Source organism: Netta rufina (genome assembly GCF_964035555.1).
Source record: "Netta rufina genome assembly, chromosome: 3".
Taxonomy (NCBI): Eukaryota; Metazoa; Chordata; class Aves; order Anseriformes; family Anatidae; genus Netta; species Netta rufina.
In genome coordinates, this window is record NC_140125.1 from 25,452,496 (window position 1) to 25,475,432 (window position 22,937).

General features: G+C 41.8%; 1 protein-coding gene across 1 annotated transcript in view; it reads left to right on the forward strand.

The window, feature by feature from the left end:
* Positions 1 to 14,498: 14,498 nt before the first annotated feature.
* The window catches only part of KCNH1 (potassium voltage-gated channel subfamily H member 1), a gene marked incomplete at both ends in the record, with an annotated part of 181,064 nt that continues 172,625 nt past the window's right edge, over positions 14,499 to 22,937 (forward strand). Inside the window, one exon of the mRNA XM_084284995.1 lies at positions 14,499 to 14,571. Coding sequence (XP_084141121.1) covers positions 14,499 to 14,571 — 73 coding nt within the window. The remainder of the gene's footprint in view (positions 14,572 to 22,937) is intronic.

Here is a 22,937-nt window from a genome sequence, read left to right on the forward strand (position 1 = left end):
CCCCTTCCTCCCCCCTCACGCCCCCTTTCCCTCCCTCATCCCCCCCCCCCGGAATCCCTCCGCGCCGGCCCGGCCGGATCTAGGCGGGAGGGCGGGGCTGCCGGCGGAGCCCCCAGCGGCGGAAGGATTCGAGCCACAGCACAGCATCTGAGGGGCTCCCCCGTAGGGAGGGGGGGAGGGGGGGCGGGGACTACTTTTTGTCGCCCACGCGGGAAGTGGGGGGGTGGACGCGGGTGGGGGGGGGGCGGTTCGTACCGGGACGGGTCGGGGTGAGGCGAAATGAGGGCACGGGGCGGCTGGATGCAGAAATGGCAGCTCGGCAGGTAGTTCTCGGTGGCGTGATTCGCTTGTGTGTGGTGCTTTTTTTTTTTTTTTTTTGTAAAAAAAAATTGCTTATTTAACATTTTTATTTTTTATCTTCCTGCAGCTCGAGTGTGCTCCCAAACGTCAGCGTCCACGTCATGTCAAAATAACCGGTTTTTTAAGAAAAACGGCTGAGACCAGCTCCAGAGAGAGGCTGAGCTGGAGATGTGGTAGCAGTCAGGGCAGTGAACCCAGGGATGTGTCTGTCACGTTTTCTCTCTACACGTACACATTTAATATCACTGTGGCCATATTTTCAATATACGATAAATAAAATTTTAATGCTTTAGTTATAATTTGTCAGTCTGATTTCCTCAGTTAAAAAAGCGTAAGCTGAGCAGCTGAAGTTGCCCCTGCTCTGCATTGCAGTCACGTCTCGCGTTCTGCCTGGGACTGTCTGGCACAGTCGCTGTTACACTTTGTCACGTTTTAGCCATTCTTATCAAACTTCATCCTGCCAGCTGCCTGCCCAAAGTTTATTATTATCATTAAAGAGTGCTAGTGAGAACGGTGCAGCTGCTATCTTTCAGTGAGGTTAAGGAAAGATGACTAGGTAAGTGTTGTTAGTGAGTGACAGGATCGCAACGGGATGCAGATTGCCATGTTTGCAGGGAGCTGTCTTTTGATGCTGGTCTTGAAATCAGCCCACTATGGTCAAATTAGAAACCTTTAAAAAATCTCTGATTTACTTGTGCTTGCTGGAATATGACAGAAAAATACCGTCAAGATTTTTCCAATTTGGGGAATATCGTGGTCTTAGAAGAACTGTTTTTGCCACAACTTTTGGAAGTTGAGCATCAAACATGAGAGAGAAAAACACCTCTGATTCCTGTATGCCTACGGTTCACCCTCTCCAAGAGTTAATAAGGAAGACTATAGGAGAAGTAAGGAAGTAGGAAGCCCCTGCAGAATCGTGGATCAGGAGAATGTGGAGAAGAGACTACAGAAACCCAAAGATGAGAAAAAGCTGTGTTCCTTACCACAGTCTAGGTTTTCTTGGAAGAACCATGGTGAACATTGAAGAACCAAGTATTACTGAGGAAAAAGTAATTGAAGAAAAATCTGATGTGGATGAAAGGATTGAATTTTGCTGATGATTCAAGATGTCATCTTTTTTTCTTGAGGACTAGTTCCCTGTGAAAGGTTTGTGAGCTCACTCTGTGTGTTCAATTGCCCTTCATAGCCCAGAAATGTTGGAATTGTTTGCATCTTCCACCCCAAATTAACAGAGGTCTCAAAGATAACTAAGCTCCCACCAGCTTTGTGAAGGTAGTTGGGTACCTGCAAGTACCTCAACAACTGAGGAAAAAGCTGTCATGTCACCTCATATTTTAGTATACACAAAAGAATTCACAGTAGAGAAAGCACTCACAAATACCAGAACCACAGGAAAATCTTCAGCCAGGGTTTGCACTTTAAATGCAAAATCAATAAAGAAACCTGCAGGAAGTTGGGCTGCTTTAATTTTAGTTCTTCCAGAACTGACTATTTGAGGCTTTTTAGCTTTACTTTGATAGGATGAGAGGTTTAGGCATCCACGTGGAGTTATAACTGTGTATGTCTGCCAGTTCTCTTAACTGATAAAGCCACAGAAAATTATAAGTTAACACAGCTTTCAAGGTTAGTAAATTGTTAATAAAAGTTGTGAGGGGAACCAGAAAAGAAGAAAGATTCCTTGTCACGAGGGCTGGGAGGAGGATGGTCTAGAGTTTACTCCAAAGGACTGGTGTTAAAACTACATTTCAAAACTGACATGAAAAAAAAAAAAAACACAACACAGATTCACAAAGCCCACAGATTCTCTAAAGAGTTAGCAAATACCTGTAGTGAGCTTTTTTTTTCCCCATGCAATCTTAAAGTTGCCTTGCCTCCTAAAATACTTTCACTTGTATGGAAGCCTTCCATTGTTTTTTCCATAGTTCCTCTGTCACATTCAGTAATCCCGGGTTAGATGTTGTATGCTAACACAGACTTGCTTGTGAGGTGAATCCTTCCTTTATTTTAGAAAGTCTGCATAAGAAATTGGTTAGGACTATTTATCATGTGTTTCCTTATTCTTAATTTTTCTTTCCACACATAAGCTACAGAGGACAGCATGGTGATCAAGCCAAAGCACTCAGAAAAGATGGCTTAGGCCTCCTTTTGTCCTCCCTCTCCCAAAGCAGAAAAATTAAAAGTTTAAAATACCGATATTTATGCAGTCGAAGGATTCTTTGTATGAGCCTGCCAGTTTTTGAATCTTGAAGATTTAAGTGTTTCTTCTTACATCCCCAAGTTAGAGTTTGGAGGGGAAAGGTTGTGTTTGGGCAGGAGGGGAGGGACTGCTGGAGTACAAAGTGGATTGCAACAGGGAGGAAGGGAATTGAGGAATGAAGAAACGTTGCAAACGAAGAAGGTGAAGTAGTTGCTTCCGCCTTTCAGCAGAGTTACTAAAAGGCATTAGCAGAAACAGGAGATCAAAGGAAACAGCGTTTGCTAGCCACGAATTAGCTACTCTTCTAACCCATATGGCTTCTGAGGTTGTTTCACACAGGTTTGAGGCCTCTTGTAATCATCTTTGTCAGAGCAGGTTCTTGGCATCTGTTGCTCAGTCTGAGATCAGGCTCTTAGACTGTGGGTTTCTGCAATTCATTATTATGTCCTTGCACTGAGGGATAATGAGAACATTAACTGTTTGGGGCGCGGCTGTAGGAAGCTGAAGGCTGGCTATTCAGAACAAAATCATTTCTTGAAACACTGGATCTTTGCACATGCTTTTATTACTATGTTGGGTCCATCTCACCTTTGACATTTCTAGCACCTCAGAAGTACTGCAGATCACATGCTTGGCCTTTTTGTCTTATAGTCACAAGTCTATACATCACTATTAATTTTTATTTATTTATTTATTTTACAAAGGGTATCTTGACAGTTCCCCAGCTTGAGAAGGTCACTTTATACAGTTTAATGTCTATGTGTTTCTAGATCTCTTGAAACAGGTCAAATTAATTTGTGTTGGTTCTTCAGAAGATCTGTGAATATAGAGTATGTTGAGTGAAACAGGGAGAAAATGGTATGACCACGAACCCTTTTGGCAATATCCAGCCTGGAAACTTGTCCTTTAATGCAGAGATTTATAATTTCCTTTGGTATGAATGTTTCATAAAGAAAAGTATGCTCTTTGTCTCCCTAAGCACATTGAGGAAAGCATGCCTGGAATCAAGGTAATTTCAGATAAATTACACTGCTTGGAGTCTGTTCGCTGCTCTGCTGGAAAATGTATAGGTGTTACTTGTCAAGTACTATGTTTCTTTTATATTAAACACAGCTCAGCTGGCTGGATGCTAAGTGGGAGGCTTAGAAGTGGATAAGGTGAGATTTATTAGCTTCTTCAGACTGATGGTGGTTGCTTTGTTACGTGAAACATTCTTGAATTTTCCAGCAACTCCATGCTTTAGTGGAACCACTGGAAGATCCTGGAAGCCACGGGTTTTCTACAGCTCTGGAAAATCACACCGTCACTCTTAAGCTGGACACTCGCTAGTGTTTCTGAATTTCAGTATTGATATTTTTATTAAGGCTGAAATCAGTAAAGAGTGCAGAAGTTAAACTTTGTTCTATGACTGGCCAGTGAAATGCAATAAAACATCTGCTAACTGACTTGCTGCTGTTAATACCTCCCAACTGAAATTCGGGAATTCAGCTGTGTTTGCTTTATTTTTATTGTGCTGTCTTCCCACTATAAGCTTCAAAAGCTATCTGCTCTCCAGATCTGGTCAGATTTATTTTTTTAGTTTAGTTAGCATCCTAGAATATAGATAGTCTGTATAATAAGAACAGTCAGTAACTTCTTCGTGGGAAATGGAGAAAATCATGTTGCAGTTTCTTCGAGAAGTCTAAGAACTTCAGCAATTATAAATACTTGTCTGTGTTTAAATACCTGCCACCAGCTGATCAAATTGTACTCTTCTGAAACCTTTGTTAAAATTGGAGGCTACGCTGTGTTGGAAGATGGTGGTGGTTATGCTGAATGAAGCTGGAAATGTTTGGACTTTTCACCCTGTTACAAATAGTATTTTGAAACCATTTATTTCACTATGGGATGGCTTATCTAAGAGCTAGCGTAATGGGTTAGTACCAATGTCCTCCTTGTTCATTACTTTGATCCTGACAATTACTAAAAGCAAAGGCTGCAGAGGAATTCATTTTGGGGCAGATGCCATAATCTGCATTCCTCCCTGGCAAGAAGCCTATTCTTGGTCTTTTAAAGATTTGTTAAAGCTCTGAAGCATAAAGCTTGATATCTTTTGAAAATAAAAAAAAAGATAATTACAATTTTGAATCCTCTAGATCCATTAGGAAAGTATCTGTTCCAGCTTTATGTATTTGTAGATTCTTCTTCCAGTGACTTGCTATAGCAGTGAGTTCCACTGACAATGTAGGATGACTTTTCTGTTATTTTTCTTTTAATAGAAAAATGAAAAAAATTCCAAATACAATCTCTTTCTTGACAGGAGAGACAGGTGTTCCTGCTCAGCATTTTCAGCCTCATTATTTCATTTCTATACAGGTAACCTAAATCTCTGTTAAGCTGTCCCATTTACAGAAAGTAAAGAGGGTTCTGGGTTTAGCTGGTTATCATGATGGACTGTGGGAAAAGCCTCAGTTTAACTGGTTTAGCCTTATGTTACATAGACAACTTGGGACAAGAGGTCACTACAGAAAGTCAGGCATCATTTTGCTACTTAAATTTGTCCATGTCCTCTTCAAAGTACATCAGTATGTCTTTGAATCACAACACTAGCATTCTGTATTGTCTGAAGATTCTCAGTCTGCTTATTAATACCCCATGCACACGGCTGAAATGGCAGCTTCTCTTTAAAATAATTTTTGTTTTAGGATTAGTTGTTTCCCGCAGCAAAAGAAAATAAAATGTGGGTATTATAATTTCCCTGGTAAGCCATTGGGTGTTTACTTGGTCTTGTCTTATTTTTGCATACAATTACGTAAACTGCTTTTCACTGGACTGTTCATTGAAAAGCCACTCTCACCAAATCCATACTTAAAGATGGTGGACTTAGAATCATTAATTATGGAATCATTAAGGTTGGAAAAGACCTTCAAGATAATCTGGTCCATCCATGACTTAAGAAATATTGTTTCTTTCTTCTGCACAGCAATGGGATGTCTGACTTCTCAGGCACCATTTTATTATTATTTTTTTATTTTTTATTTTTTGCCAGCTGTGTTTTGATTTCTTGCACTTAGTGAGCTGTATGGTAAACTCTTGCTTTATTCTTACCTGCCCATGTGTCTGTTGCTGTTGTACCTGAAGAAATGGCCATTTATTGTGAGTTAATAAAGTTTGTGCTCCTTCCTGTTTTTTCTCCATCTTTTCTTTCTGTGAAGTAACAGTACACGAGGAACATTTCCTCCTGGGCAACTGTTTGAGCAGAGGGGTTGGAGAAGATGACCTCCAGAGGTCCTTTCCGTCAACTGTCCCATGATTATGTGATTTTTTTTTTTCTTTGCAGTTTATAATACCAAACACTCACTTGAGAAAAATATCCTTTAATGTACTCTAGAATGAAAAAATGATGCTCTGCATTATTGTGTTGTGTGCCTTACCCTGAAAAAGAGAATCATCCCTCTTGGTTTACTATTTAATAAGGATCCAGTCACTGTATCAAACAGGAAAAACAAGGAAGGGCTACTTTGGAAAACATCAGTAATATGTTAATGTGAACAAACCAGTACTGTAACTCTGTACTGCCCACCTGTTTAACAAGTGACAGGATCGCAGGGAGTCATTGTAGGAGCAATCTCGAGAGACCTGAAAGAACCAAAGGCAGTGGTACTACAGACCTCATTTGAGGCAAATGATGTATCGGTGCGTGTAAAAGTATAAGGAGCAGCGTGGTAACAAGTAGCAGCAGCTTGTTTTGCTGTATGTCTCAGGCCTTGGACTGTAATGACATTTAATGCTACAGCATGCTGGCATCTCCTGCTGATCTTTTATTTATTTATTTATTTATCGTGGTTTAGAGAAGAAAAAAAAAAAAAAGAAAAATAGCACTGACTGCATGTAACCAAAAGAAGGTTCCTGAGATATTACAAGACTGTTTTTTTGTTTGTTTGTTTGTTTGTTTGTTTTTTTCTGTCTGTCATGGTTTCATGGTTTTTGTAGAAAAGTATATACTATATTTGTAGCAATCCCTGTGTCATGGAACTAGGCTGAATATTGGAGACAAGCATGTCTGGACTGTGTAGGTGCCAACGCATAATTGCTATTAATACACTGTGTTGTTTCCTACTGTAACTATTGTTTGGCTGATGATCTGTATACTTCAAGTGGGCAGCTTAGGAGGGACTAGCAAGGGGTTACATTTTGATATAAATAAAATTGTTAATTAATTTTTCTGAAATGTGTAAGAATTATTTTTCTCTGTGAAAATTTATTATTATAATAGCGTTTACTAGATTTTCTACAAGTAAATACATTTCTCTTATATCTCTATTCTGTTAAAGGAAAGTAATTGATATGTCTGTGTCTGGATATCTTCAGGTTGTATTAGATAATGCTTTCACGAATAACGATTCCTCTTCTCTGGTCTGATGCAGATATACATAAACACAAAACTGAAATCTTGCATTCGAGGATATGGGCAAATAGATTTAGGGTTAGTCTACACCAGGAAAAATTCTCCTTGGGAAGATTTCAGGAGTTGGACTCAGCAATCCTTGTGGGTCCCTTCCAACTCGGGATATTCTATGATTCTGTAGTTTCCAGTATTTCTACCAGTGTGTTTCTTAAACCAAGAAGTAAAACAAAAAATTATGCTTAAATAACTTAATGGTGAACATGCTGAATAGTGCTAGGACCTTACCTACAGCTGGGTTTCCACACAAAATTTTAGAAAAATATCCACCTCACGTTCACTCTCAGACAACATCTAAATATGCTGGAACCGGTTGATGTACCTACTTTTTCATATATAGTTCATCATCTTTCATCTTCATTGTATCCCTGTTAATAAGGCGGCTTCTATCCTTGGTTTAAGGATCTAATGAAAACTTGGAGCATTATAGTCTGGGAGCCTGTTATGATGTCTTCTTGTATTAGCTATCTAATCTTCTGAAAAAATAGAGATGATTCAGGTTTCAGAGATTTTCAGGTTTCTCTAAACTCACTGCTAGAGATAGTTCTGTACAAATACTGCAGTACTGCTAAAGGCATCTTTGATAGAAAATGTTTCTGCTGTTATACCATGTATAAACTCTTCTAATATGTGTGTTCCAGCCCAACAATTCATTCCCTAACCTTGCCTTCCTTTGTGCCATATACTATGTTTTGGTTAGGTGACTGGAGTCAGGTTTGGATATTGTGGTGCATCTTTTTTTTAAAGAATGTCCTGAAATTTCACTGTCCTGTGAGACTTTACACAGAAGCTTTTGTATCAGTTAACTGGCATCGGTTGTCTTTGCCTTACAATAATCAATGGAAGCACATGAAGGAATCCTGTTCTGTTCACTTGAATACTTTTATTTTCATAGAGCATGTATATTTCTAAATGAACATCTGTAAAACACATGTTTCTTATGACTATTGTACCTGGCAGTGCTTGAGCTGAATATATCATTTAAATAGTAACTTTAATTAGAAAAGGCACTAAAAAAACCCTCACAGCAGGTATCCAAGTGTTTACAAAAATCAATAGCCCATCAGACTTCAGGGCCATTTGATATCAGTCACTAGGACTAGATATGATTCCAGTGCCAATAAAGGCCCTGGAAAAAAATGCTATTAAGATACAATCAAACTTAGAAAATTAGGATTCTTCTTTTCTCAGCGCAGCTGCAGAAGATAACAGTAAGAGATTGATTACAATGAGAAAATCACTAATCTCATTGTAAATTAAAAAAAAAAAACAAAAACACAACCTGATACTAAGCTAGTTACAAAGTGTTTTTTTTTTTTTTTTTTTTTTTTTCCCCCCAGGCTTGTGCTCCTGAGTTGTTTAGCTACTTCTCTGCATATCCCTCCTGCTGTCAAAGAACAAAACAAAATTCTAACTACATATAAAGCAAATACTGTGAGTAATCCACCCTGTCGATAGAAAGAGCAGTAAGTGGGAAATAGCCGATGAAATGTTGGGTTCAGTAAGACTTTGAAATGAAGTGAGATGAGTTTTTTGTTTGATTGTTTGTTTGTTTGTTTGTTTGTTTTGTTTTTGTTTTCCTCCCCTGGTGTGGGGATTTGGAGGTTGAGAGTCGTTGGTTTGTCTGTTGACAAACCTTCTTATATTGAAATCCTACGAGCAACAAACATGGTCTGTAAAGTTCTGAGGTGAGAGATCAGCTTTATAAAAAATATAACTAAAAAAAAAATGAAGTATTCTAAGCATATGTAAGGCAGAAGCAATGAACTACAAGCCTTGTGCAAGAAACTCATCCATTGTGTTTAGTGTAGCTTTATCCTGGATATTCTTTGAGATGTGTTTCTTGGAGAGACTACCATAAAGGAGAAACTAGCAGTCTACCACTGTCAGTTTCACAGGATGCTTCTGTCCAGAGAAAAAGCAATGTGCTTTTTCGAGATTGCTTTTTAAATTAAGCTACAGGATTTAGGCTATGTATTATAATTTGGGGAGTCTGTTTCCATATTATTTATAAATTCTTTTTTTTTTTTTTTATATTAGATCCTTGGAAATTGTTGTACGGTAGAATCCAAAGTTTATTCAGAAAGCTAAAAGTGTTTTGGATCAAGGGTAGTGGCTAAAAGTGGATGTCCTTGGGCCAGAGTGAAGACAGGAGTTGGAAGACCTGCTAGCTATCACAAGCATGTTCCTAACTAGGAGTATGTTTCCAAAACTGGGCCGAAAATGGCTTTTTTTTTTTTTTTCATGGTGTGTTGTGAAAATGTAGGATTTGATCCTACATTTTGGTAGCTTTTTTATATTGTTAAATCATGGACTACTGAACCACAGTTGAGAGATAAATGCAGTCAGTAACTTACTATGGTAACGCAGCCCATGGTGTCCTTGCTACTTAAGAAAAAACATTCACCCAGGAGCTATGGGTTCCTAGGCTTATTGTGGACAGGGGATGCAAACAGAAATCTTTTCCTATTACTCAGTGAGGGCCCCTGCATTCTGTTGGAGTATGAGCAAGCTGTGTCTCATTTGCTTTGGTTTGCCTTGGTTTGTATTGAGCCAGGGACAGGAAAAATGAAGCAAACTGAAATACACAATAAGAACATTAACAGAAAATCTACCAGACCTGAAACCAAAGAAACCATGGTTGTTTTCTTTTCCTCCTTTGAGTAATAACATTTCAGTTGGTCACTGACTGATCTGAGGCTGGAAGAGACCATGGGCAGGGCAGGGCAGGGCAGGGCAGGGTTGAGCTGAAAGGGTTGGGTAGGGACACCTACAATGAGGAGAATTATGATCTGATATCATAATCAGGATGTTTTTTTCTTTTTTCCTAAATCCAGAAGGACAGCGTGTCAGCTCCTGTTGAAATAAACGGAGATAGACATACTGTCCAAATGGGGAAAAAAATGAGATGCCCTTTTGAGCTATTCTAAGAAGGAACAGTTCTTTCCTGTTAGCCCACACTCCAAATGTTGGATGTATAAATAAAAGACTGGCTGTGTACTCTCTCATCAGTTTTATTTTGAGAATTATTCCATTCAGAACATAGAATTTTTTAGTTATTTTTCCATATTTGTTCCCTAGGAAAAGTCTGGAGGAAATTCAGAAATTCCATAAGTGGAGAAGTCCATATTCTGACAAATTTATTATGGCTGTTTGGAGTTGCTAACATTTTTCAGTTCTCAGATCTACAGACTGGTGTGCAACTGGATTGTTGCTCTGAGTTAGAAACCTCATTTAATTTTAGAGTACGGAAAAAATCAGACCTTAGGAACCTCAGGCTGAAACACACCAAAGGCTGGAGCACATTGGTTAAACAGAGTAAAATAAATGCAAGTTTCAGTAAGATGCACATATGTCTTCCCAAATTATTTCCTTCTGATAGTCACGCCTGTACTTGTTATAGTATGGACTCATCTTCGTTTTAAGGCTGGCTTCTGTTTCTTGTTGCTCTTTTCATAATATAATAAATAATGTTAGTCATGAGTAAATAAATACATACACTTCTGAGTAGTTAGACTGGGGCCTTAGCCCACAGACCGTTGCGGGTAAGAATTTGTAGATTAATGACTGCTTTGTTGATTTTATGTAAATTAATACAAATAACATTTTTTATTACAAATTTTATTCAGATTTAAAAAAAAAAATCTATATAGCATAGTAACTTGTGTGTTATCTTTTATGCTTCCTTATCATATCAATACATGTATTTTATTTTGACAGTAAATAGCAAAGGAATATGGTAGCAAATGGAGCTCAATGTAAACTTCCAATGTTCTTTATATTTTCAGGATTAGTGGTAATTTGTTATAACTGCATTGTTACATTTTTGGACAGTTAACTTTTTCAACAAAGGGTTATGTTATGTTATGTTATGTTATATGTTATATGATATGTTATGCCAAATAGGGTAGAAATTAAAAAGGCCTTGAATAAAAACAGTGATTTTCAGCATAAATTAGTTAAATTCTGAGAGTGTCAGACCTTCCTAACCATCCTATGTTCCTTTACTGATTTGGTGCTGTGAAGGTGAAATGAAAAGTCCCAGAGAGCAAACAGAGTCTCACAGTAAAAGTCCTGTTCAACTTTGGAAGAAGTGGGTTTGTTCAGACTTAAAAGTGGCAACAGCAGACAGAGGAGCATTATAGCAATTTTTCACATATTTGAAAACTTGCAGAAGGGGTGGTGAATTTTGTGTCCACAGGAGTTTTTTATTAGCTTTAAAGACTGAATGATTTAGCTGTATTTTAAGAAAAGCTTTCTTATCTTGAGATTTGCTAGGGGCTGATGAATGGGAGGTTTTTAGGGGAAGTTACAGTAGTATCTCTCAGGAGCGAACCTTGCGAAGAGATGAAAGAAGGTCTCTCCTCTGTGCTTACATTTTTATTTCATAGGTGCCATGGGGTTTAGTGGCATTCCACTAATAAGTGCATTGAACTAATTTTTTTTTTATTAATGGCAGAGTTTTCAAGGTATTTTGTGTATTGACACTGGGACTTACAGTCATGTTACTGAATGGGCTGCTGCCAAAAAGGGAGGTCTCAGCTGGTTTTCCTCATTTACCACCAGTGCTGGGTTTCCTGTTGGGCTGGTTTTCAGTTCAAGTGGGGTGACACATAGGCACAGCTTAGGTGAAGGCACTTTTTTTTGGAGCAGCTGCTCAAAAGGACTGTGGAAAAGTACTTAAGGCTCTGCAGCTAGAGGATGGTCCCTTACCAGAGTGCTGGAAGTCCTGACCTAGGGGCTTTATCAGAGAAACAAACAAACACAAACTAACAAAAACAAACAAACAAACAAAAACAGTCTGAAAGAGCACAGTAATAATATACAGCTGAATGTCCCCTATAACGGGTAATAAGAGGCCAATAGTTTGCTGATCATGTGAGCCTTACGTGGAAGTGTCAGGTAGTAAGTTCTATCCAACAGGCTTTAGCAAACAAGCAAATTTAGTGATCTGAGTTTTCAGCTTTTCAAAAAAAACCCAACAAGATAGCTCCAGAGAGGTCCCTTCAGGTAACCATCTAAAAATGAAATCAGAAAGAGAGTGTACCTGTGCTGCTTCAAGTGGGGCCTTGCTTCCAGCTTTGTACTATTTGCAAGATTTACCGCTAATGGCAAGAAAATGAGTATAGAATTCAAAATAATCTCAGTGAAACATTAGCACAGTGTCCCTCTGCTCTGTGGTGAAAAACTCATATCACCAGGTGGAATCATATTTTGCAATGGGGAGAAACTCTAAACAAGAAAGAAATTAAATGAGAAATTTTCTGTTTGCTCTAATATTTTATTTATTTGCATTACGATGGCAAGGTAGGTGTAACCCCCAACCTAGCTAAAATGATATCTTTCATATGAAATTTGTGGGATCAGCATGATGCTCTGAAAAATCAGATTATCAGAGGTAGATAATCAGAGGCTGGTCCAAATTTTTACATGTAAAATGAATGAATGGATAGGGGAACAAATGCAACACAAACCTCAGCCAGCTACACTTCATGGAGTTCCAGAAAATATACGGCTTTTCTTTCTTACTCTGTGTCCCCTTGCTCCTAATTCTGCATACTTGCTGATTCAGTTTAACTTTCTTTTTTCTTGTTCTTTTTTTTTTTTTTTTTTTTTTTTTTTTTAAAAAAAAGCCTCCACTTTTCTGTAATGTATGCCAGCTGTTGGATGTCTCCAAGACCTAGAGATTCCTGCAGAGCCCTGCAGAGACTCGGATAGCATGCCCTCTGGCACAGTGGCTTAGAGGAATAACAAAAGTCTTTTGAGATCCGAGTTTTTTCAAAACCTCACTCTTAGTTATTAGGAGTTGTGCAAATTCAGTGTCAAAGGTAACCATTACAATTTTTCTGGGGAAATGGTCATCAGGTTTGTCCTGTGCTGCTGAAGCTAACAGGAGCAGAACAGCATGGGAATCTGTATGTACAGTTGTTGGGGTAGATGTGTAAAGATACCAGTGAACATTTCCATGGGATTTTTCAAAATACAAGGTTCAGGGACATTTAGTACCCTATTTGCAACTTCAGGTGCTCTCCTAACCTGGTTCTCTGGCTATTGTACTGAATGAATGAAAGTTAATGAATGGTGTAGAAGTGGCTCCCATGGCACAGCTATTTCATGACCTGGGCTTTTAGGAGTCACCCGTCTGTTCTGCTGTGAGAGGGGCTGCTGTGGCTGCCAACACCAGCACGCTCTGGGACTGCATCTGTAGCTCCTGCTGCAGTGACATTGTTACCTGCCTTTGCTGCTCAGCACCTCCCAGTACTTAGTGTGTGTCCCATGACTTAAAAACTGTGGGAGGCAGAAGGCTGGTGGCAGCAGAATTGGCCTTTTTTGCTTTTTGGTGACAACCGCAGTCCGTGTGGCACAGCTGGATCAAACAGACTGGGGTCTGTCCTCCAGCCCGGAGGCCAAGCAGCCGCGGCACAGCTCTCTGGCCCCATCTCAGTGCTCCTTCCTCCCAAACAGCTGGAGCTGGCTGCAATCCCTGGCTGTGCCGCGATCCCTGGCCATGCCACGGCCCCTGCCCAAGCACTGCCCAGAGAGAGCTCAGAGGTCAGTGCCAGAATTTTGTTGGAGCAGTGCTAGCTATTAAAAAGCCCGTCTGACTTGGACCAGCATCATTGCCTTGCTTTACTTGCTAAGTGTTGTGGGGAGTGATTTTTCCACATGCGTATGATCATGTGAAACATCCTCACATCTTAAATGTGCCCTAAGTGGCAGAGCCCGATGGTGCTGCGGTTAGCGAGGTGTCACAGCAAGCAAGTGTCAGTGCCAGCTGATAGGTGTTTAAAGAGATCCGAGTATTTTCTGTTTGCAGATAGGTGGGTAAAGGGAAAAGAACGAAGTATTTTTATCCCTGAATGAAAAACCTGTGTGAATGGAATGCTTCAGAGCTTTAAGACCTGTCAGAGGTTACATATGTCAAAGGCTTGGAGGAGACCTCTCTATAACTGCCCGAAAGGAAGGTGTGGGGAGCTGGGGGTCGGCCTCAGAGATAACCAGTGATAGGACTAGAGGGAATGGCCTCAAGTTGCACCAGGGGAGGTTCAGGTTGGCAATGAGGAGACATTTCTCCTCAGAAAGAGCAGTCAGGCACTGGGACAGGTTGCCTGGGGAGGTGGTGGAGTCACCTGGGGGTGTTCAAGGAAAGGTTGGACGTGGTGCTTGGGGACACGGTTCAGTGGGTGACGCTGGTGGCAGGGGGAAGCCGCTCTGAGGCGGCCCCGAGCTGTGAGGCCCGGACGATGGCGCTGCGGCACCGGCCTGGAGGCGGCGGCGGCGCGGGCTGTGCGGGGCGCTGCCCGGCAGGGGGCGCCGCGGGGAGGTCCGGCGGTGGCGGCGGCGGCCGCGGGGCTGCGGTGCGCGGGAGGCGGCGGCGGGAGGGCTGATGCCGCACGGCCGTGCCCGCGGTCCCGGCGGAGGCATGGGGCGGGCGGCGGAGCGGGGCTGAGCCGAGCCGAGCCCTCCGCGCCGCGCCACGCTGCCGGCAGAGCGACTATGGCCGGGGGAAGGAGAGGGCTGGTGGCTCCTCAGAACACCTTCCTGGAGAACATCGTGCGGAGGTCTAACGGTGAGGAGCGGGGCTGGGGGCTCCCCGCCGGTACAGGTGCGGCGGCACCGAGCCCAGCCCAGCCGAGCCCCCGCGGCGGGCAGCGGGCAGCCGGGAGCCCGGGGGGCTGCGGGAGGGTCCCCGGCGCTGGGCACGGCTGAGGGGCGGCGAGCTGGGAGGCGAAAGGCTCCCGGCGAGGGGGTCGGGAGGGGAGGGCAGCGGGGAGGCGGCGATGTTTTTTTTTTTTATTATTATTTGTCCCTCTCGGGAAACTGCGGGGTGCAAAACGCCCCCGGTGTCACCGGCCGTGTAAATGTGCCTTAACCGTGCCCAGGTTGTCGCGCTCCGGGACTTGTCCTCGGGAACCATCGCGGCTGTGTGCTTGCTTGCAGCCGGGCACGGGTGGCTTTTTGGGGGCCCCAAGTCCTGCCATCTTTGAGGCTCCCGTGCACTTGGGCGCCTCGGACTCACGGGGCTGGGAACTTGTGGTGCCGCCGGGAATTAGGATCGAGCCCTGCCCCGAGCCCAGGCGAGAGGGCTTAATTAAACGGCAGGCAGCCGGTTCTGATAAGGCGAAGACAATTAACCCTCCCGATAAGCAGCCAGAACCTCAGATTATCTAAAGAGTGGTTTTCAATTATTTTCAATTACGGGATGTTATTGAGGGGTAAAAAAAAAAAAAAAAAAAAAAAAAAAAAATCACCTTTGGTGGGAACATGTTTTCGCAGGGAATGAATCGCGAGGCTATTTTTACAGGCTGCCTTTCTCTGCAACTTCCCCGTGGAAGGGGGTGGCAGCTGCCTTCCCGAAAAAATACTAGCCGTCCTCGTAGCCAAGCCTGCCCTCTTTGTACAAGATGTTAACGTTTCCTCAGGCTCGTGCTGCTCCTCTGCTCGTCTAACACCGGTTAGATAGGGCTTTTCTCAAAACTGGCTTGAGTTCAGGAATAATTCCCTTCATTAAAAACCAAATTTCTCTGTTGGCTCTCGGTGCCGAGAAATAAAACATGGCAAAGTGCAATAAATGGATTGAGGTTTGGAGATGGGGGGGATTGCAGGAGAAGCTTTGCTCCGTTTCTTCCTATTTTCCCCCATTATTAAGGAGGTGTCGTAACAGAGCGTGGTGCCAGGCAGCACAGGTGAAATGACAGCACTCCTATCTCCAAATGCTTAGCAAGTCCCGCGGGCTGTAATAAATACAGGTTTTTTAGATGAAGCCTGGTAGGAAGTGATGCACCCTTCAGACATATTAGGAGAAGCTTTGGGAAGTGACTCAGGTTTAGCAGCCCATTTCTCCTGTAATGTGCCTTCTTGTTCTTGCTGTAACGTGATGCCGTCACATACAAGTGCTGCATGATTCAGTTCTAACGTGGGACCATCAGCATCTTCTGACGTCCGTGGCTGTCAGGAGATGAGCATGGTGTCCCCGTTCTCCTCAGCCAGCAGGGCCGTGTCATCCAGTGTGGGGACGGCATGGGAACAGCCCGGTCCTGTGGTGCCTGCCTGCTTCACCTTTGAGATGCCCATGGGATGAGCGCTTAAACGGGCCCATAAACTTTGAGGTTTGGCTCCCCCTTCTTGGTTTCATTCGATTGGATAGTAACGTGACCCACAGTGAAACTATCTGGCCCCTTTGGGATTTGCCAAATAAACCCCGGGCTCGTTGTCAAACTCCATTGGCTGGCACCTGTGGGCAAGTTAAGTAGTGCCAACAGATATTGCATTGATACATATATAGCTGTGTTGCTAATTTGGGGAGGATTCCCTTTGAAAGGAGAGGAATTTGCTCATGGAACTGCAGCAGGTATATCCGAGTAAGTGCTTCACTTGAAGGCACGTGTGTATGACGTGCATCCACAGTCACAGGTGAAGTGAGAAAAATACGTTCCTGCTCCAAGTTGTGCTGGGAGGGATAACTCAGTGAAAGAGGCTTATTGTAACAAAAAAATCATTGGCATGCAACCACTTTTGGAAGCATTACTCTAAGGACAGCATAAGTGATGCCATTTTAACCAGTAATTTAACAAGTAATTATTTGGACAGCCTTTCGTATTAGGTGTGAGACTGGCAAGCTGATGCACCTTCACTAGCTAGAGGTAACAGCAGTATCTATAAGCATGCAAGTTCAGGGCTTTTCCTTTAGGGTTAGTATTTGTTCATATCACACCATCTGCAGCAAGATGTACCTCAAACTCCAATGGTCCGAAGTCTCCTTATGAGTTTTAGGGATGAGAGTTTCCTCTAAGGTCACAAATCAGCCGAGATGGGTTCTCATCTGCTAAGCACCAGCCAGAATCACTGTCCGAGGATTACAAGCTGCAAAAAATCTCCACAAACTGCAGTAGAGAAGGAACTGAGAATTTGTCAGCCCATCTTGGGATAGGATCGCCTTAATATAGCACACATGGGAAAGAATATATAAAATGTCATCAGTCTAGACCTGTGATCCTCATTTGGTCCTCTGTGACTTCTTACAAGACTTTTTGAATGAAGTGTGAATGCTGTGGTTCTTCCTCTTTTGAAATGAGCATCTCTGACATCCTTCCTGTTGGAAGTCTGGAGGAAAAAAATAAGAACCAAGGACACTACAACCCTGCTTGTCTGTATTTAATGTTTAAAAGTCCTGTTTCTGAACTAGCCACGTAGCTCTAGAAAAATAAATGTTGCATGTGGTGCTTGGTCGACAAAAATTTGTTTGAAGCATTGAAATATTTAAAGGCCCAAGCACCCAATGGGACAGAAAATGAGCCCGTGCCATAAAACAGTGCAGTACGTAAAGAATTGCTAGCCTCTGATGGTTACTGCTAATGTGATATTAATGTTTTTCTTGGGTAATGTAATACACCCCCAGTACACAAGCACTGTAACAATAACAGTTATAATCTTGGTTCATGGCCAAGGCACCGAATTCAAACGGTGTGGCATGTTATAGAGAGAACTGATTTTGTGATATTCTAATGTTTTATCAATAACTGGAGGCAAAAATACTTTTATGTTTACATAAATAGCAGCTGGAATCTGCAGTCCTTCCTTGGTGCATGAGAATTCAGTGCGTGTAAGGATGGCAAAAGAGAGCAGCCCTGTGTTTCCATGGCTTAGGAATTTCGGTGGAAGTCACAGATACTTTTCTGATTTATTGACAAAACAAGGAGGTTGGAAGAAGGGGAGGCTTGAGGGCGTAAGGCTTGTGCGGGTTTAGTCTTGCTTCCCCTGGGAGCACCCTAAGGAGAGACCAGGTGTGGAAGCAAACCTGCGCTCTTTGATGGGGAATGGAGTGAGTCCCCTGGAGAGGGAAAGAAAAAAGCACCCTGAGACACAAATCCTGAGAGTAACAGGTATTTCCATGATTTACAGCATTACTTCCACTGGAGACTGTAAAGTCCCAGTACAATAAACATTCTGCAACCTGGGCCTGCTAACCTTGTACCGCTGCCCGAGACCTGGGAGAGAAATTAACTTCATTATAAACAGCCCTGGAACTGAACAACCTGTTTTTGTGTTCAGTCAGAGACAAATGGGATGGAATCTATGACAGAATGAAGAACAAAACGGAGTTTTATTTTCGTATTTTTGCACTTTAGCACAATGTTTATTTAAATGAAATGTTTGCAAAGGATCCTTAACCTGACGGCACTGTTTCTGCTGCAGCCTGGCCCTGCTGCTTGCCTCCGGGTCTGAACCCATGAGCCTGGAGGAGGAGACACGGCTGCAGCTCATCTGATTTGGGTCTAGAAGAAGTGCAGGCATGCTGCCCCAATGGCAGGGTTTACTAGCTTAGGTGTTAGCCTGTTCACTTCCAGACTCTGAGCTGTTACATTGGAAGGGTACGTATGTATGGACATGACATGTTCTGCATCGCTCTTCTGCGTGCGATGTGCCCAGGGTAGTCTTGTCCTTGGTATCACTGGGCTGCCTTACACTGCCACAACACCTTTGGTAAATAGCGTCAGGCATTGAGAAAGTATTTTCATTCTGAGAACAGGAGTGCTGCAGTTGAAATAAGGAAGCATAGTTTTGGGGTGGAGCAGGTTTTTCTGTTTCCTTCTGATAGAATATGTTTGGTTTCCTGCCAGTTCATAAATTTCCATAATCTACAGCGAGTCCTCAAGCAACACGAGGTGAAATTCATTCTTTCCAGAGGACCAGCTCGGAAGCCTTGTGCTGCAGGTAAATTATGTCCCAGTGTGAGCTAGTGAGGTTCTGTTGAGTAGGGAAATGTAATGCAGTGACTTTTCAGACAAAAGTACTGAAATGGACAAACTTAACTGGGTGCAGGGAAGAGCAATATTGAGGCTTTCCTAATGAGTGTCTTGAATAGGTTAAGCTATCCTAATTGTCAAGGCTCCCAAACGAGCTGGTTTGGAAGCCTGGAGCAGATCTCCAGGAGGCTTTCTCCTGCATGCTCTCAGTTAAAGGCTCATCTATTTTCCTGACCTCAGTGGGTTAACTTCGACATAAAAAATGGCAGTGGAATAGATGGGTCTGCAGAGAGGCTACTCCTCTTACCTCGTACAGAAAGCTCTTTGCCAAAGCCAAACCTTGCAAAAGATAGCTGCAAAACTGCTGGGTAAGATGGTGGTGTATGTACAGAGTGGAGTTAGCTTCTGTTACTTCTCTTGCCTTTACTACAGCTTGCCCTGGGCAAAGAAAAGTGAATGTCATCCTCTACAAATCTGGTATCCAGTGGTTGAACTCGAGTTTGTGCTCTTTCATATCTAATCCTACAAGACTGCATATCCAAGGTTTCATGTAAAAACACATGAGTGCGGGTCTGTCTGTTGGCACTGATTAAAACAAGACATCGAGATGTACAAGCAGCAAACCCTCAACAACTGCAAGGGAAAAACTTGTAGGTTCTGTTAAGGACATTTTCCAAAACTGAGAATGAAACAAAATAAAGGAGTTTGTTTCTTCTTGATCTTCCTTCTTTTCTAACTTACCAGTTATGGAGGCACCTTTATTTTCATCCACGCTGTTGTACAACTGGTCGGTACATCAATATGTCTACTGACTATTGGAATTTTTTTTTTCCTTGTTACAACTTGAGTTGATTATAAAATGTTTCTTTGCTAGCTGTTATTAGGCCAGAAGCTCCTAAATTTGTGAGCACATCTTTATGCGTTTGGAAATGCATTTACAACCAGATTTCCTTAAAATGACTTTTATAGATAGTAAGAAAAAAAAAGTACAACACAGAGATGATAGATAATGTGTTTTAAAATTAATGTTCTGAAAGCTCAAGAAGTTCTACTGTGATAATTCAACGTATCAATCCATTTCTGCATTAAATCCTAGAACAAGGTCGTAAAACAAATCTTAATGAAACCCATTCATTGGAGAATTTGTTAATGCATTTTTGTAACTCGTATAGCTAAAAGTGAGCAGGGAGTTAGGTCTTGTCAAATGCTTTTAAGGCTCTTGATGGCTGTAGCTATAATCAATAAATCAAAGGGCTTTTTTAAACTGATGTAAGACCCCTATAATTGATGCAACCAAATCATGCTTTTCCCTGGATTTCTTTTAAGATCAAACTGGAGGGGGAATACCTGACCAATTAAGCAGTGAAGTTGTGCTGTTAAACAGTATTTTGAATGGAGCAGTGCATGACTTTTACAGCTGAAGAACTTTCTAATTACTGAACATTATCTCATGCTAACGTCACATTTGTCTTTTTTTTTTTTTAATATTTTTTTTCAGTATGGTCAGTACTTCAGAGATAGGCAAAGAACAATGCTGTGCATAAATTACATATGACAGCTTCTGTGCACTTCCCATTTCAGCTATTCATCTTCCATTTTTCTTCTCTAATTTCTTTTTTTTTTTTTAATAATACAGATAATTAGAAGATTTTACAGCTACTAGTGTTGGTAGGATGTATTATTCTTTTCAGTTTAAACTTTTCTTGTGGTAGAGGCATACAGCAAAATACTATAATAAGGCATAATAATAAATTTTGAGATGGAACTGGCACTTTTTTATCTACACTGCTGGCTGAAATTGGCATTCATTTTCTGTAATGATTCAAAGTGAGTCACTTGAAGTTGTTGTTTTAGTTGGTGTCTCTCTGTCATTTGTAGTAAGTATGATGAAATACGTTTTTTAATAATTCTTTTCAGCCTGTACTTGCAGTATGCTCTTCATACCGTGAGTCTTCTCTCTCTCTCTCTCTTTTTTTTTTTCTCTAAAATAAATATTTTGTTATAAATATCTTCTATAAAACATGTAAACTAAAATGAACTTATCTATAGGGTTTTGTAATATGTTGTTTTGTATTAGAGTGATGATATGGTTTAAAATAGTTTGGTCTCAGTGTTAAGGATGTACAATTTTGAGGCATCCATACCATTATTCTATAGAGAAATCATTTTTTAATAGGATATTAAAAACAAAAAATTAGGAAATGAATGCTAGGAGGTACTGAGTGAATGTATGTATGCATGTAACATCGTTGACTTCCATAGCAGTATGTGGGTGGAAGAGCAGGATTTTGTCCTATTACTTTTATTCTACTAAGTGAATAGTTTTTTGGTCCCTTGAGCAGCTTTGTACTTTCTTTGAATGCAGGTACAGCACTTGTGTTAAGGTGCAAATTTGGTTGAGTCTTGTGTATTTGTCCCTGAAGTGTGAGCCTTGGATCATGTAGATGCAAAGAAAGGATTGAATAAGTGGTGGAAATGCTTTTCATTTTGACTTAATTTGTACTAATCGAGGGCCGTATTTTGACCTCAGACGTTACATTTGAACAACATAAGTAGTCTTTGTGACTAAGTGCTGCTTCTTTTTATTTTTTTTTTTCAAAAGTTAAGACTAAACACGAACAATACACACATACCTTTCCTTTGCAAACTGTTAAAGCAAAAACATTATATGTATGAGCTCTGTGGCTGTAGCAGTTTTGACAGGTGTACTTATAAGCAGCATTCTATTTCCATGCATTGGGTTCCTTACAAGAAACAAAACCAACTCTTTCTTTCCCATGTCAGAATGATACTACTGGTGATACAGGTCACAAGTTTGTAAATATCAGGATTGTTTGGAAACTTATCTGTCCCCCATACTTAAGTTTAAGCTGCTTGATGCCCAGCTAACAGAACAGTAACTAAGGAGGCTGTATCCCCTGCCTCTATCCCCAGTGGCCACAGATAGGGTAGCAACCTCTCCTCAGCGAGCTAGTCCTGACCAGCTGCCTCTGTGAGACACCTCTTGTTCTCAGGTGTTTTGGAGCTTAGAGCTGATGGACAGTTTCCATTAAATAGAGCAGTGCAGAAAGCAACACAATTCTGTAGGTAGCAGGAGTTTTGGTGAGGCTGGGTGTTGTAGAGGGTTGCTGTCACTGCTGGTAAAGGAACCACGTTATTTAGAAAGATATTTTCTGGTTCTTCTGTGATGATGCATTTTGCAAGTGGAAGAAAGCGTGGGTTTTGTGACTGAGCAACATTCATCCTTACATTGTGGAAGGAGTTAAAATGCTGACCTGGGAAAACGCAGGTTAGAGAATATGAAGTGGGGCATTTCACAAAGTAGCCAGCCCTGCAGACCCTGGTCACAGAAGCTCTCCCTACTTCTGCAAGTGATTGTGCTGCCTGTGAGATGCTGCAGTTCGTACAGGTGTTTCTGCAGCAGGAGGTGCTTTGTGCTGTGCCTCTACATGTTTCTGTGCCTCCCAAGTGTCTGGCTCAGACTGTGCCAAACGCAGCACGAGCCAGAACCCCGCGCCTTATTTATATGCACTCAGACTCTCCAGCTCTGAGCTCAACTTTTGTCAGGGCTGATAAGAGGAGCCAGCGAGGCTTGCAGCTTCTCCTTGGGCTGGGCAATACTGCTAACCTGATTGGCATTGTGTTAGAAACTGATTTCCTGGTAAGGGAGTCCTTTGAGTCCTTTCAGAGAGGTACCTCAAGTCACTAAATAGTTTGAATACCGCAGCTACTGCATGTGCATTTTATCCCATCTTTTAAGAGAATTTAGCAGTGGATTTCTCCTTCGTGGTCTTCCTCTGATCAGCTCCTGGCCTGGCCTTGTTGACCCACTTGTGAGTACTGTAGAGGCCTTGCTCTGTGATGCTCCAAGAGTTCACCAGAGCATCCCTTGTGCTCGTTCTGCAACAAAGCCACAGCTGCTTCCTGGCCTCTGGGACCCTGTGTCCCTTCAGATGGAAAGGCAATATTTGCCTCAGTGGCTGTTATTTAATGTTTTCTTATGTTAGGAACAATTGTTTAGCAGATTATGAGCTGTCTCCAAGCAGCACATTGTCAGGGATGTCAATGCAATTGAATGTAAATGATAGCAATGAGAACAGCCCTTCTACCTCCAGGTTATCTGTCAGAATAAACTATGCAGGGGAGTTGTAAGTGGGAGTCCTTGTTTTACGCTGTGTCTTGCCAACAT